We start from the raw sequence: 14,516 nt of genomic DNA, 5'->3' as shown, positions 1-14,516 counted from the left end.
AGTAGAGAGTGCTGTGGTAGGGACAGTTGGCGTCAGAATTGGTAAAGGTGGCGGAGCGAGGAGGACTGTCTGACCTCTGCCTCATGGGAATCAGCCTTGGGATGTTGATCTTGATTTTCCACCCCCCTTGTTAAGAGAGAGGAGGTCAGATGCAGCCCCCATACCACTTAACAACTCGTTGTCAGCTTCAAGTCATGACCACTGCCGGTGGGGCTACTCAGTAGGCCAGACACATAACAGTGTCTCTACAGTGTCTCTCCCATGTGAGACCTCTTGTTCTTTGTAGGAGTTTAGAGGAAAATACACCCATCTGTCTCTGCTGTGATCAGATCCCTGTTTATTTGACATCTTGTTTTTATTTGTATACTTTTCTTCTTATTAGGATTCATAAATGTTAACTTTTTCATATCCTGCCACCACTCTTGCCGTGAAATTCTAACTGCCAGGCTACTCTCCAAAGAGAGAACTTTGAATCATAACTGTCCTCTGAGTATGGCACCTTCCTCCCTTACTGAGAAATACTGGTTTCCCTTCCTATCATCCTGCCACACCTTGGATGTCGCACCCTCACAGTAAGCTGGTCTCACTGTGCTTCTATCTGCTTCCTCAACTTCTCTTTCCTCCACACTGAGGTGCTCCTAAGGTGCTGATTTTCATTTTCTCATTTGTTCTCTTAACACTTTAAAATTTCCCTCATTCTAATGAGTTAACCTCCTTCGCTTCCCTAGAAGAGGCTGTTGAATTGACATCTCCCTTGATATCATATAACATAAACCTTTTATATATACATATTTTACTCATCCAAAAAAACATTTTTTACATTCTGCATTCTCAGTTCCACCATAAATCATATCATAACTAATGTCTACTTCAATTTAATTTCTTTATGTATTTACTAATTATGATCTTTCTCTTAGTTCATTGTGAACGTTACCACTGTATTCACTTCAGTCCCTCAGGGAACTTCCATTCCAAAGTTCTAAACGTGAGAATGAGTAAAACTCAACGGCACCTAACAACAACAACAAAACTCTGGTGTTCCTCTTCTTCTAATGTATATTTTTTTTGTTGTATGATCATGATCTTCTTCCCTTGTCTGTGCTTATATCGTATTTATATACTAAAGTTTTTTAAATTGTTGCCTCCAGTCGAGACTTTTCTCAAGATTTATGAATCCTGCTGAGATCTTCATTTCTGTACTTGGATATTTAATAACTGTCTAGAAGTTGATATGCTTCAGAACTTTTGCTTGAACATTCTATACTTCAGTGATATTGCTGATCTCGTTAAAAGACAATACTACCCCATCGCTCAACCCAAATACTTAACAGCAACTCTTAATTCCTTACTTTCTTTACTTCACCGCAACCTACCACCCTGGCAACAGTGAATCCATCGGTGAGCCTTCTCTTCCTCCAAATAAATCCTTATTTCCTTCTCCTCTCTCCACCGTCTTTCAAACCACGCTTCACAATCTACAGCTACTTTCTCTGTATTTCCTTGCTTTTTTTATTGACTTTTACCAAAGTACAATGTAAGCTCCATAAACATGAGGAATATGTTTGTGTACCACCAATATGTTTACTGCGTACGTGTGAAATTTGTTTTGTCCCATTTGTAACATTCTGCATTCTTCAGACACCCAATTATGCCTGCTGCATAGTTGTCATTCGGTAAGGGTCTGTGGAACGAATGAATCTTACCTTCACCAGTTTGGAACAGGTATCCCTCCAGCCTCTATGGTCTGCTGTTCACAGTGATATCCTTGTACTTTACAGTCTCCTCAAGTTTCTGAAGGCCTTCTTTAGGTATTTATTTGTTATGGATGATCTAACCTTGTTTCTGTACTAACTGCTTTGAAGTTTTACTTGTTTATATTATTGTGTGTTCACTTGTGTTTACCAGTGTGCAAGGCACGTTAAACATGGAGTTTTAGTTGCACTCATACCATAGGATTGTCACTAAAGAGACACCTTACATCAAAACATTTTTTTAATCAGTTTAATCCTAATGGAGATGATGGAAGGACTCATTGTTCTCTTCTCTCCTAGAAATCTGGGAGGTTGATGATCATCTGCCTGGGCACCAGCAAAATGAAAGCCAGGTGGACAGCATGGAACAGCGCTCTGAGCATAATGCATTGGAAAATATTATTCATGAGCACAAAAGTCATTTTCCTTTAAGGGAAAATCATGGTATGTTTGACTTACATGGCAAAGCTGTGAAATCAAATTTAATCAACCAGAGCAAAAGCGATGAAATAAAAAACTCTGCTGAGCTTAACAGAGTTGAGAAAACCTTTCTCCATGCTGACCAGGAGCAGTTTCATATTGAGTCTAAATTCCCTGAGAATCGAATATCCAACACTACTAAGTCCCAGCTCACTAAGCCCCAGAAAACTCACAAGATAGAGAAACTGCAGGTATGCAGTGAATGTGGGAAAGCCTTCATCAAGAAGTCTTGGCTCATTCGTCATCAGATCATTCACCCAGGAAAGGGTCCCTTTGTATGTAGTGAATGTGGAAAATCTCTTACCCAGAAGTCAAGTCTCATTAGACATCAGAAATGTCACAGAAAAGAGAAACTCTTTCAGTGCAGTGAATGTTCGAAAGCTTTCTCCACAAAGCACAAGCTTATTATACATCAAAGAACTCATAAAGAGAGACGGCATGGCTGCAACGAGTGTGGAAAAACTTTTCTTTACATGTCTTGCCTTTTTAGACATAAAATAAAACACACAAGGAAGAAACGTGTAGATTCAGGCAAAGTGGAAGACCCTTCCCGAGCAAGTCATTCCTCATCACATACCGGTGATCTCATGCGGGATAAAAACCCTGTTAGTACAGTGACTGTGCAGATACCTTCTGTGGCAGCTCAGACATCAGTAAACACCAGTGGGCTCTTAGCTAGTAGGAACGTGGTCCTTGTGGGACAGCCTGTTGGCAGAAGGGAACCCTCAGGAGATAACAGAGAATTTGTACAGCAGGGAGTCCTTATGAACACGGTGAATGTGGTAGTGCCCGTGAATGCGGTGAATGTGGTAGTGCCTATGAATGCGGTGAATGTGGTGGTACCTTCAGTGTCCAACTGTATCTTATTTTATGTTCCACAAAACCCGTAGGATAAACTCAGATACCTTCAGTCGGGACTAGTGATTAGCAAAAATTTCTACTTGACTGTATAGGTAGTAAGTATATCCTGAGGGAAATCATATGAATGCAGGAGCTAGGGAAGCTGATATGCTCATTGTACGTAAATATATCCATTGATATCGAGACGTAATCTGATTTTAACCAAAGTGCGTACACATTGGATTGCTCTGTTTTGTTGATTAAATGACTGAAAGTCTGAGTTCATGTCAGTGGACAAAATAGGGAACATGGGTTTCTAAAACAGAAAAAATAATCAGTATCTGGAATGTTGCCAGTTATTTGCCATCAAATCAATTGTGATTCATGGCAACCCCATGTGGTATAAAAAAAATCACATAGGAGGTGATTGGTGGGTAAAGGGCAGCATTGGATTGGTGGGAATTGGGGCACATTTATGTCAGTTCAGTTTGTCCAGATCAGTGGGAAGGATCAATTGAAAACCAGAATGTCTACCGTTAATTTTAGAATTCTATATTTTGCAGGGGGACTTATGAAACAATAGACTTACGTTGAGTCTATTCATGAGTGTAAGGAGTATTTCTCACATACTGCCTTTTTGCCTGACCCTGTTTCCGGGAGCTGAGGACACAGTGGGGAATAAAAAAAAGTCTATGCTGTTTTGGAGAGACATTGAGTTAGTTGTATTATATTTAAACGGAGTCTTCACACTCCAGATAATCTAGTCAAAGGATGTGGGCATGGCAGAGGTGTCTGACCTTCTGTAACTTCACAAGGAGGAAGAAGAATCAAGATTAACAGCCTAAGGCTGAGTCCTATGAAGGGGAAATCAAATGTACCTCCTCTCCCCACCATCTTTACCAATTCTGCCACCAACCGTCTCTCTCATGGCACTCTACTTCTCTGCTGGGTTTGATGATTCATTGTTATGCCATACAGAACTCACAGACCATATTCACAGTTACGGGGTTTATTAGGGCAATAACAGGTTACAATTCAGGCTCAGAAACGCTGAGGATAAATTTCTTCAATTAGGACAGCTTCTTTTCAGCCATGCCCACAGGCATGCCCCTCTCTGGCCCTTCAGCCTCTGCCCTGCTAGGGCAAGTGTTAAAAATCTTTTTTTTAACTCTGCTGATAAGTGGCCAGAGGCACCCAACTCTGCCAGTAAGCCTTGGGCCGGAGGCACTCAGGTCTGGCTCCATGGGTCTGCAGCCTAGTGCCACCGGATGGCCAGAGACACCCTTCACCAGCAAACCTCCGCCCAAAGGCACTCAGCTTTATCGTTCTGCAGAAGCCCACTGCACCATCTCCTCCTGGTCATCTAATTCTGTTGCCTCCATTTCAGTGCCACCACCTCTGGCTGTTTTCAGTGTTACAGGTCTCTCTCAATCTCCTGGCTCTAGGAGCTTCTTGCAGGGATCCCAGGTCCAAAGGGAGCGCTCCAGTCCTGGCTCTTTGTGGCAGTGTGACCCTCTCCTTCCCACCTCTGAGATGGCTCGTTTTAAGCCTAATGGGATGGCAAAACTGACCAGTCCCTTTGTTAGGGTGCCATAGACCTTATTTAGATGGTCTCACCACCACATGGGTGCCCTGAACTTTATTTTATTGTTAATAGGGTATCCAGTCCCCTTGGTAGGCCACAATTACCTTAATTCCCGTGTTGTCGTGTGCCATGGAGTCGATTCCAACTCATAAAAACCCTATAGGACAGAGTAGAACTGCGCCATAGGGTTTCCAAGGAATGGCTGGTGGATTCGAGCTGCCGACCTTTTGGTTAGCAGCCTGAGCTGAGCTCTTGATGACTTCTGCAGCATAGCTGCAAGACCATGGTGATAAAAGTGACCCATTGCACCACAAAGGATGATGTAATATCTACATCAGTTGAGGTAGACATGGAATAATTGGTACACCGGTTTTAGTTAAAAGTTCTGGTAGTGGGAAAGTCCTAAAAAATTTTAATGACAATTTCTTGTCAAAATCTAGTTGCCATTTGAGTTGATTCCTGCTCCTGATAACCCCATGCATATGAGAATAGAACCATGTTCCCTGGGGTTTTCCATGGCTGATTTTTCAGAAGTAGATCATCAGGCCTTTATTCGAAGCACCTGTGGGTAGACTCGAGCTTCCAACCTTTCAGGTTAGCAGCCAAATTCAGTTAACTATTTGCACTATCCACAGATTGTTGGGGTAAGGACTCCTTTTAATGGTAGTTAACAATACTTGTTAAGTTGTTGTTGGTGAAGAATAACAAATGTACTGTGGACTGCCAAAAGAACAAACAAATCTGTCTTGGAAGAAGTACAACCAGAATGCTCCTTAGAAGCAAGGGTGGTGAGACTTCGTCTTACATACTTTGGAAGTGTTATCAGGAGCGATCAGTTCCTGGAGAAGGACATCATGCTTGGTAAAGTAGAAGGTCAGCAAAAAAAGGAAGACCCTCAACGGGATGGATTGACACAGTGGCTGCAACAGTGGGCTGGAGCATAACAATGATTGTGAGGATGGCACAGGACCAGGCAATGTTTCGTTCTGTTGTACGTAGGGTCACTATCCATTGGAACCAACTTAAAAAAAAAAAAAAAAAAGGGCACCTAATAAAAACAACAGTCCTTGGAAACAAGGTATTTATTTTAATGTCCATGTCTTATCTCCCCAAGAAGATTATACATTCCTTGATAGTTTTTGTGACCATTTTGGTGAAATGAGTTTCTTTATGTGGCCTTTTGCTGTTTCTTGTTTTTCTTTTTTTTAATGGCTTGGAAGATTTCCCCCATAAGCCAGATTGCAAGGCCTGTCTTGTGAGGCTTGTCTGGATGGGTTTGAACTGCCAACCTTTGGTTAGTAGTCCAGCACTTCACCATTTGTGCCACCTAAACACTCCAAGAATGGAGCAGAGCACAAGGATGGGAGGAGGTGAAATCCTTTTGCAGTACCTTGGAAGTGAACCCTTATATCAACATTGAGATTTGCACCATTTCAAAGATTCCAGGTTCTCTGTCATGTGCTGAATTGAGACATGTTACTTCTCTTCATTATTCCTTCTCCCTTTGCTGGGAGTGAGGCTCTTGGCCTGTCTCTTCTATGCAGTTTCCTTAATTCCATATAGTAAGTTAAGTGAGTGTTGTTCAAAGAAACAGAGATGGAAATTTGCCATGCTGTTTCTATCACAGAACTCCGTCTGAAATCCTGGGTTAGTGGGCAATTCAGTCCTTTAGAAATACTTTCAAGCACCATCATTGTTTCAGGCACTTTTACACACTAAGGATACAATGGTGGAAAAAGACAGATTTTATGGATACTATACAGTCTTTTTTTTTTTTTTATACAGTCTAGCAGAGAGACATACGGTAAAGTGGAGAATACAACATTGGGAAGCAATAATTGCTGTGAAGGAAAATAAGGACTACCCATAGACTCCTTCACTATTGCAACTCGAGGCATGAATTTTTTCTTCAGTTCTTTCAGCTTGATATTGCCGAATGTGTTCTTCCCTTCTGGTTTTCCATGTCCAGCTCTTTGCACATGTCATTATAATATTTTACTTTGTCTTCTATAGGGTCGCTATGAGTCGGAATCGACTCGACGGCAGTGGGTTTGGGTTTTTGTTTTTTGTCTTCTCGAGCCACCCTTGGAAATCTTCAGATCTTTTACTTCATCATTTCTTCCTTTTGCTTTAGCTATTCGATGTTCGAAAGCAAGTTTCAGAGTCTCCTCTGACATCCATCTTGGTCTTTTCATTCTTTCCTGTGTTTTCAATGACCTCTTGCTTTCTTCATGTATGATGTCATTCTACAACTTTTCTGGCCTTGGGTCATTAGTGTTCAATGCGTCAAATCTATCCTTGACATGGTTTCTAAATTCAGATGGGATATACTCAAGGTGGAACTTTGGCTCTCATGAACTTGCTCTGATTTTCTTCAGTTTCAGCTTGAACTTGCATATGAGCAATTGATGGTCTTTTCCACAGTCAGCCCCTGGCCTTCTTCTGACTGATGATATTGAGCTTTTCTGTCGTCTCTTTCCACAGATGTAGTCAGTTTGATTCCTGTGTATTCCATCTGATGAAGTCCACGTGTATATAGTCGCCATTTATGTTCGTGAAAAATGGTATTTGCAATGAAGAAGTCGTTGGTCTTGCAAAATTCTATCATTCGATCTCCAGCATTTTTTCTTTCACTAAGGCCATATTTTCCAACTACCGATCCATCTCCTTTGTTTCCAACTTTCATGTTCAATCAACAGTAATTATCAATGCATCGTGATTGCATGTTTAATCAATTTCAGACCGCAGAAGCTGGCCTTAGTGGTTGGTGCATAAATTTGAATAATAGTGTTATTAACTGGTCTTCCTTGTAGGCGTATGGATATTATCCTATTACTGACAGTGTTGTACTTCAGGATAGATCTTGAAATGTTCTTTTTGACGATGAGTGCAACACCATTCCTCTTCAAGTTGGCATTCCCGGCATAGTAGACTGTATGATTGTCCAATTCAGAATGCCAATACCAGTCCATTTCAGCTCACTAATGCCTAGGATATCAATGTTTATGCGTCCCATTTCATTTTTGATGATTTCCAATTTTCCTAGATTCACACTTCTTACATTCCCTCTTCTGATTACTGATGGATATTTGCAGCTGTTTCTTCTCATTTTGAGTCATGCCACATCACCAAATGAAGGTCCCAAAAGCTTTACTCCATCCACATCATTAAGATTGAGTCTACTTTCAGGAACCAGCTCTTCCCCAGTCGTCTTTTGAGTGCCTTCCAACCTGGGAGGCTCATCTTCCAGCACTATATCAGACAGTGTTCCGCTGCTATTCATAAGGTTTTCACTGGCTAATTCTTTTCAGCGGTAGACTGCAGGGTACTTCTTCCTAGTCTGTCTTAGTCTGGAAGCTCAGCTGAAACCTGCCTTCCATTGGTGACCCTGCTGGTATCTGAATACCAGTGGCATAGCTTCCAGCATCACAGCAACACGCAAGACCCCACAGTACAATGAACTGACAGTGTTCTACCATTTCAAGAGGTAACATATGACCAGGAACCTATGGTACTGAAGGAAAGAGTCCAAGCTGCGCTGAAGGCATTAGCAAGAAACAAGGCTACAGGAATTGACAGAATATCAATTCAGATGTTTCAACAAACAGATGCTGTGCTGGGAGTGTTCACTTGTCTATGCCAAGAAATTTGGAAGACAGCTACCTGGCCAACCAACTGGAAGAGATTCATATTTATGCCTATTCCCAAGAAAGGTGATCCAACCGAATGAGGAAATTATTGAACAATATCATTAATATCACATGCAAGCAAAATTTGCTGAAGTTCATTCAAAAGTGGCTGCAGCAGTATATCGACAGGGACCTGCCAGAAATTCAGGCCAGATTCAGAGGAGGACGTGGAACCAGGGATATCATTTCAGATGCCAGATGGATCCTGGCTGAAAGTAGAGAATACCAGAAGGATGTTTATGTGTGTTTTATTGACTGTGCAGAGGCATTCGACTGTGTGGATCATTACAAATTATGGATAGCATTGCAAAGAATGGGAATTCCAGAACACCTAATTGTGCTCATGAGGAAAAAGGGGATACTGAGTGGTTTAAAGTCAGGAAAGGTGTGCATCCAGGATGTATCCTTTCACCATACCTATTTAATCTGTATGATGAGCAAATAATCTGAGAAACTGGACTGTATGAAGAAGTATGCGACATCAAGACTGGAGGAAGACTCATTAACAACCTGTGTTATGCAGATGACATAGCCTTGCTTGCTGAAAGTGAAGAGGACTTGAAGCACTTACTGATGAAGATTGAAGACTACAGGCTTCATTCAGTATGGATTACACCTCAACATAAAACAAAAATTCTCACAACTGGACTAATAAGGAACATCATGATAAATGGAGAAAATATTGAAGTTGTCAAGGATTTCAGGATTTCATTTTACTTGGAGCCACAATCAACACCCATGGAAGAAGCAGTCAAGAAATCAAAAGAGGCAGTGCATTGGACAAATCTGCCTCAGAGAACCTCTTTAAAGTGTTGAAAAGCACAGGTGTCACCTTGAAGACTAAGGTGTGCTGACCCAAGCCATGGTGTTTTCAGTCACATGATATGCATGTGAAAGCTGGACAATGAATAAGGAAAACCGAAGAATTGTCCCCTTTGAATTGTGGTGTTGGCAAAGAATATTGAATATACCATGGACAGTCAAAAGAATGAACAAATCTGTCTTGGAAGAAGTACAACCAGAATGCCCCTTAGAAGCAAGGATGGCGAGACTGCGTGGCGAGACTGCATCTTACATGCTTTGGACATGTTAGGAGGGATCGGTCCCTGGAAAAGGACATCATGCTTGTTAAAATAGAGGGTCAGCGGAAAAGAGAAAGACCCTCAATGAGATTGACACAGTGGGTGCAACAATGGGCTCAAGCGTAGCGATGATTGTAAGGATGGCATAGGACTGGGCATTGTTTTGTTCTGAGGTATATAGGGTTGCTATGAGTTGAAACCGACTTGACAGCACCTAACAACAACAACAGCAAGTGTAGAGTTAGGGAGAAGTTATTTAGTAAAAATTTTCAGGGAGGCGTTTTCTGGACAGATGTAACTTGAACCGAGACTTAAGTGTACTGAGTGGAGCCAAGCATCATCATATTTTAAAGCAGAGAATGCAAATCGAAACAAGTTTCTAAGCGATGTCTGTGAACTTCTTGCCTAAAGATTCTTTCAGAAACTTGCGGGAGAATGCACATTCCTGGGACACATCCCAGACCCCCTAGAGCAGGCCTTCTGGGCCTTGGGCTGGGGATTATGCATTTATTACAAGGCTTTCTGCTGCACACATTTTTTTTTAATTGTTGTGAAATTATACATCAAAACCTTCTCGAGCCCAACAAATGCCACACTTAAAATTTAATTACTGATGTTATCTTTATGTAGCGTTACCATTATGGCTATCATCTCCCAAAATATTCCACTCCCATTCACCAAAACGCACTGCACCCCAAACAAAAGCTTCCCTTCCCCCCTTTTCTCACTCCTGGTAAACAGTAATAGTCTTTCGTTTTTATGTATTTGCTTATTTCATGTAAGTGAGATCATACAGTACTTGTTCTTTTGTGACTGACATATTTTGCTCAGTATAGTGTCTTCAAGTTTCATCCATTTGTGGCATGCATCAGGACTTCATTTCTCTTCACCACTGAGTAATATTCATTGTATGGATATACCACATTTTGTGTATCCTTTTATATGTTGATAGATATTTCTATTGTTTCCATAGTTTGGCTCTCGTGAAGAGAGATGTAGTGGACATTAGTGTACAGGTTTCTATTTGTGTTTCTGATTTCTTCTGGGTATATGCCTAGAATTTGGATTACTAGGTCATGCACACTGAAGTTGGAACATCTCTGCGCTGACGTTTGGATTACTGCTCCCCTCATCACCCTCACACCATAACAGGATGGATTCATGGCAGACACTTTCCAGCAAAGAATCTGAAATGGGTGCTCAACCAACCACAGTCTCCTCTCCACTTGCCTTGTGAATCTGCATGTGTGGAAATCTCAAAATCTCCACTATTCTGTCATCAGCAATAAGGATAAAGATCAAATCAATTCCAAATCCTCATTTGTCGATATTGTTCATTACCAGCCACCTATGCAACACTTCGGCTCTAGCCACTCCGAGGTAGGTCATCTCATCAGTTAAAAGGACCATCTTTCAGTCTAAGACATCTGGTGCCATCGGGCTCCCCTCACTTCTGACCTACTGGCTACAAATTCAGGAGTTCCTTATACCCTCTTAGTTTCCCAGCTAAGATTTCTCAGTACCTCACTTCTGTCTTGGTCACTCACACTAATCTCTTGGGTTTCCTGCTTTGCTAGAATGACTCACAAAACTCATAGAAAGTGCTGTACTTACAATTAAAGCTTTGTTATACCAAAAAAATGATACAAACAAAAGCATGCATAGGTTGAAGCCTGAGAGGCTGTCCATTGCAAAGCTTCTATGTTACAAAGGCTGTGCTACTGCCTCTTGATGTGCATGGATGTATTTCACTGCAGTGCAGTGAAATACTTAATATGACCTTTCTAGACATAGTCTTTGTGACTCCCACACAATGATTGGGTTGGTCTCTACAAATAAGGTGTTTGTGGCCAACCAAGTGGATTGCACAACTTGCTAAGAATGCAAAAAAGGTCCACGGAATCCTTGTCACAGGTAGGAGTGTATGGAACCCTAAAAAGGGGGTTGCTCAGTTTTTCCATCCTAGTAAGCTTAAAAAGAGAATTCCAGAGCAAAGGAGGGACCTCATTACCAAAAAACCAAAAACCAAACGCAGTGCCGTCGAGTCGATTCTGACTCATAGCGACCCTATAGGACAGAGTAGAACTGCCCCATAGAGTTTCCAAGGAGCACCTGGCAGACTTGAACTGCTGACCCTTTGGTTAGCAGCCGTAGCACTTAACCACTACGCCACCAGGGTTTCCACCTCATTACTAGAAGGGGGAATTCACTGCCACCAAGAATGAAGGCTAGGAGTAGAGTGTGTCCTTTGGGCCTGGAGTTCCTGCGCAAGAACCCCTTAGACCCAGGAGACAGAGAGCTGTTAACAATGGAGCCTCTAAGAAGCAGCAGCAGAGAAACAGAGGCAGCAGCACCAGGAGACTGGAACAAAATGGTGCAGTGAACTTTTCGCCCCACTGAGTGAGGTGGTTATAGTAGGTGTGCTGACCCACAGAGCAAAAGAGCTGAGCACCTTCATACAGAAGGCTTGCTGACAGAGTCGAGCACCTTTGGGTCAAGGCTTCCTGGCGGAGTGGGGTGCCTCTGGGCACTTATTGACAGAGATAAAGAGCTTTGTAACACCTGCCTGAGCAGGTCAGGTCTGAGAGGCCAAGGGAGCTGAGGGGCTGAGGGCCAGAGAGGCCTGCCTTGTAGGCATGGCTGAGAAGAAGCTGTCTTGATCAGAGAACTGTTCCTGAATTGTAACCTGTTAACTTCCCAAATCAACCCCATTACTGTGAGTATCATATATGAGTTCTGTATGGCCAGTGCAATGAATTATTGAATCCAACAGAGAGGTAGAAAGTGTCGTGGAAGGGACGGCTGATGTCAGAGTTGGAAAAAGGTTGGAGAGAGGAGGTATGTCTGACTTCCTCCTCATAGGGATAAGCCTTGGGCTGATGCTGATGATCTTGATTCTCTCTCCTCCCTCTTGTGAAATCAGACGAAAAAGTCTGACACCTTCACCCCAACTCTGCCATTTTTACATTCACCAACCAGGAAAACCATGGAACTTCCGTATCCAGAGCTTTTATTGATTTCATTTCATAATCATGATTGGGGCCTCATTCCATAGGCATGATGGATTGAATCATGACCCCCTCAATCCCTGAGGCCAGCTGATATAAGGCCATGAGGTGGTCTTTCTGTTTTGCACATCTCCCCACACAAACCCTCAGATACTCGCCCAGATAAAAAAGGCACCTCAATGACTCAGGTTATTACAGGATTTTTAGAGTTATTTATCAGGAACTGAGGGCAAAGACCAAATTCCTTTAGGTAAGGTTAATTGTAAACCCCACACTGCACATCCTGTCAGGGCAAGTCTGATCATTGCATTCCCTGAACTAATCAGGCAGGGTCTGTGGCAAAATGAGTTCCTTTGTGTGGCCTTTTGCCTTGGTTCTTTGGAAAACAGCTTGAGGGAGATTTTTTTTCCCCTAATCACTGAGGAGTTACATTTGCCCTAATATTCTACCCCAGAGGGTTTGTTAAATTTTCTGGGTAAGCTGTAAACTAGTTGGTTTGGTATTTTTGTCTGCACTGTGATTGGTACGCACCTTCCAGGGTTTGGTCAATATGCTACGCAAATAAAGTCATTATAGCCTACTTTGGAAATGGAAGTATCAGTGGTCTACCAAGAAAGGATTGGTCAGTTTGTGGCCCTGGTGGGAAGGTCATACCTTGAAATTGACAAGGAATTTGCTTACATATATATCTAACCCAAAAGAGGTTTCAAAAGCAGTAAAGAGTAGACAAGAAGCAGAAAGGAGAAAAGGCAAGAGAGAAGAATCAGAAAGAGAGGAGGCAATGAAGCTCCTAAAAGAGCTGTAACACTGGTCAAAGGCTGTGATGCTGAAGACAGTGAAAAGCCCAGAAGAGGCCCAGTGGCAGAGCTGGCAGCAAATGCGCCAGAAGGCCTAAGCAGCAAAGCCAGCGATGACAGCCCCAGAAGGGGCCCAGCAGCAGAGCAGGAGGAGACAGAATTGGAAGGGGTCTGTGGATTGCTTTTATATGGCCCTTTTGCCATGGTTTTCTAAATCCCACCAAGTGGGTGGGACTAAGCAAATAAGGTACTTGTGGCCTACCAACGGGATTGGTCAGCTTGCTGATAATGCAAATAAAGTGCATGAAACCCTTGTGAAGTAGGACAATGCAAAGCAGGCATATGGAACCCTAAAAACAGTGATCGGTATTGCCATTCCACTAGGCTTAAAAGACAGCCAATCCCAGAGCAGATGGGGGACATCACTACCACCAAGAAGATATAGGAGCAGAGCATGTCCTTTGGACCCAGGGTCCCTGTGCTGAAAACCTAGACCCAGGACACAGGAGTTGTAACACGATGGACAGCAACAAGCAGCAGTGCAGAAATGGTGGTGGCGGGAACCAGGAGACCAATGCCAGATGGCTGCTGTGGGGCTTGCCAACCCATGGAGCTAAGATCTGTAGCACTGGCCTGGGCAGAAAAGAGGCTGGGTTGAGGGGTGAGTTCCAGAGAGGCCTGCTTGTGGGCATGGCTGAGAAGCTGTCCTGATGGAAGAACTGTATCCTGAGTCATTCCTGATCCTGAATTGTAACCTGTTACTTCCCTAATAAACCCTGTACTTGTGAGTATGATCTGTGAGTTCTCTGTGGCCATGGCAATGAATTATAAAACCCAGCAGGGAAGTAGAGTTAAGTCTGACCTCCACTTCATAGGAATCACCATGAGCTTTGTGCTGATGGTGGTTCTCTCTCCTCCTCCTAAAGGAAGAGGACTTCAGGCACTCCTAGTACTACTACCAGTTTATACATACTGTATAATCTTTTGTATATTTTGCTTACAGGGTCACTTGTAGAGACCAATGAAGTGGCAAATTAAGCAGTAATTAGGAGAAATGAAGTAAAGAGGATTAGAGAAGAGTGAACCAATGTTATTTTTGAGATAGTACCAACAGTAAGTGGTGCCAAGTATGAGGATGACCCATGGGTTGTGTTTTCGTTTTATCCTTTAACCTATTCTCATCAACCTCCAGTAATCTATATTCCAGATAATACTCCGAAATATCAATTCTTAATTGCTTGTGTATTAATGACTGCTGGCTGACAAATGGACTGGAGGAGAAGT

General features: G+C 42.5%; 1 protein-coding gene across 5 annotated transcripts in view; it reads left to right on the top strand.

Annotated features, from left to right (window-relative positions):
* The window catches only part of LOC126086036 (zinc finger protein 350-like), a 319,021-nt gene that overhangs the window by 92,631 nt on the left and 211,874 nt on the right, over window positions 1-14,516 (top strand). For 3 of the 5 annotated variants that reach the window (XM_049902016.1, XM_049902017.1, XM_049902015.1), the window contains one exon: window positions 2,052-14,092. The exons of the other annotated variants lie outside the window; for them this stretch is intronic. In XM_049902016.1, coding sequence (XP_049757973.1) covers window positions 2,052-3,121 — 1,070 coding nt within the window. In that variant the 3' untranslated portion in view covers window positions 3,122-14,092. Of the gene's footprint in view, window positions 1-2,051; window positions 14,093-14,516 lie in introns of those variants that run through there. 5 annotated transcript variants of the gene reach the window in all.

Source organism: Elephas maximus, chromosome 11, assembly GCF_024166365.1.
Source record: "Elephas maximus indicus isolate mEleMax1 chromosome 11, mEleMax1 primary haplotype, whole genome shotgun sequence".
Classification (NCBI taxonomy): domain Eukaryota; kingdom Metazoa; phylum Chordata; class Mammalia; order Proboscidea; family Elephantidae; genus Elephas; species Elephas maximus.
The sequence above is the reverse complement of the archived record's forward strand: the minus strand, read 5'-3'. Positions and strand labels throughout refer to the sequence as shown.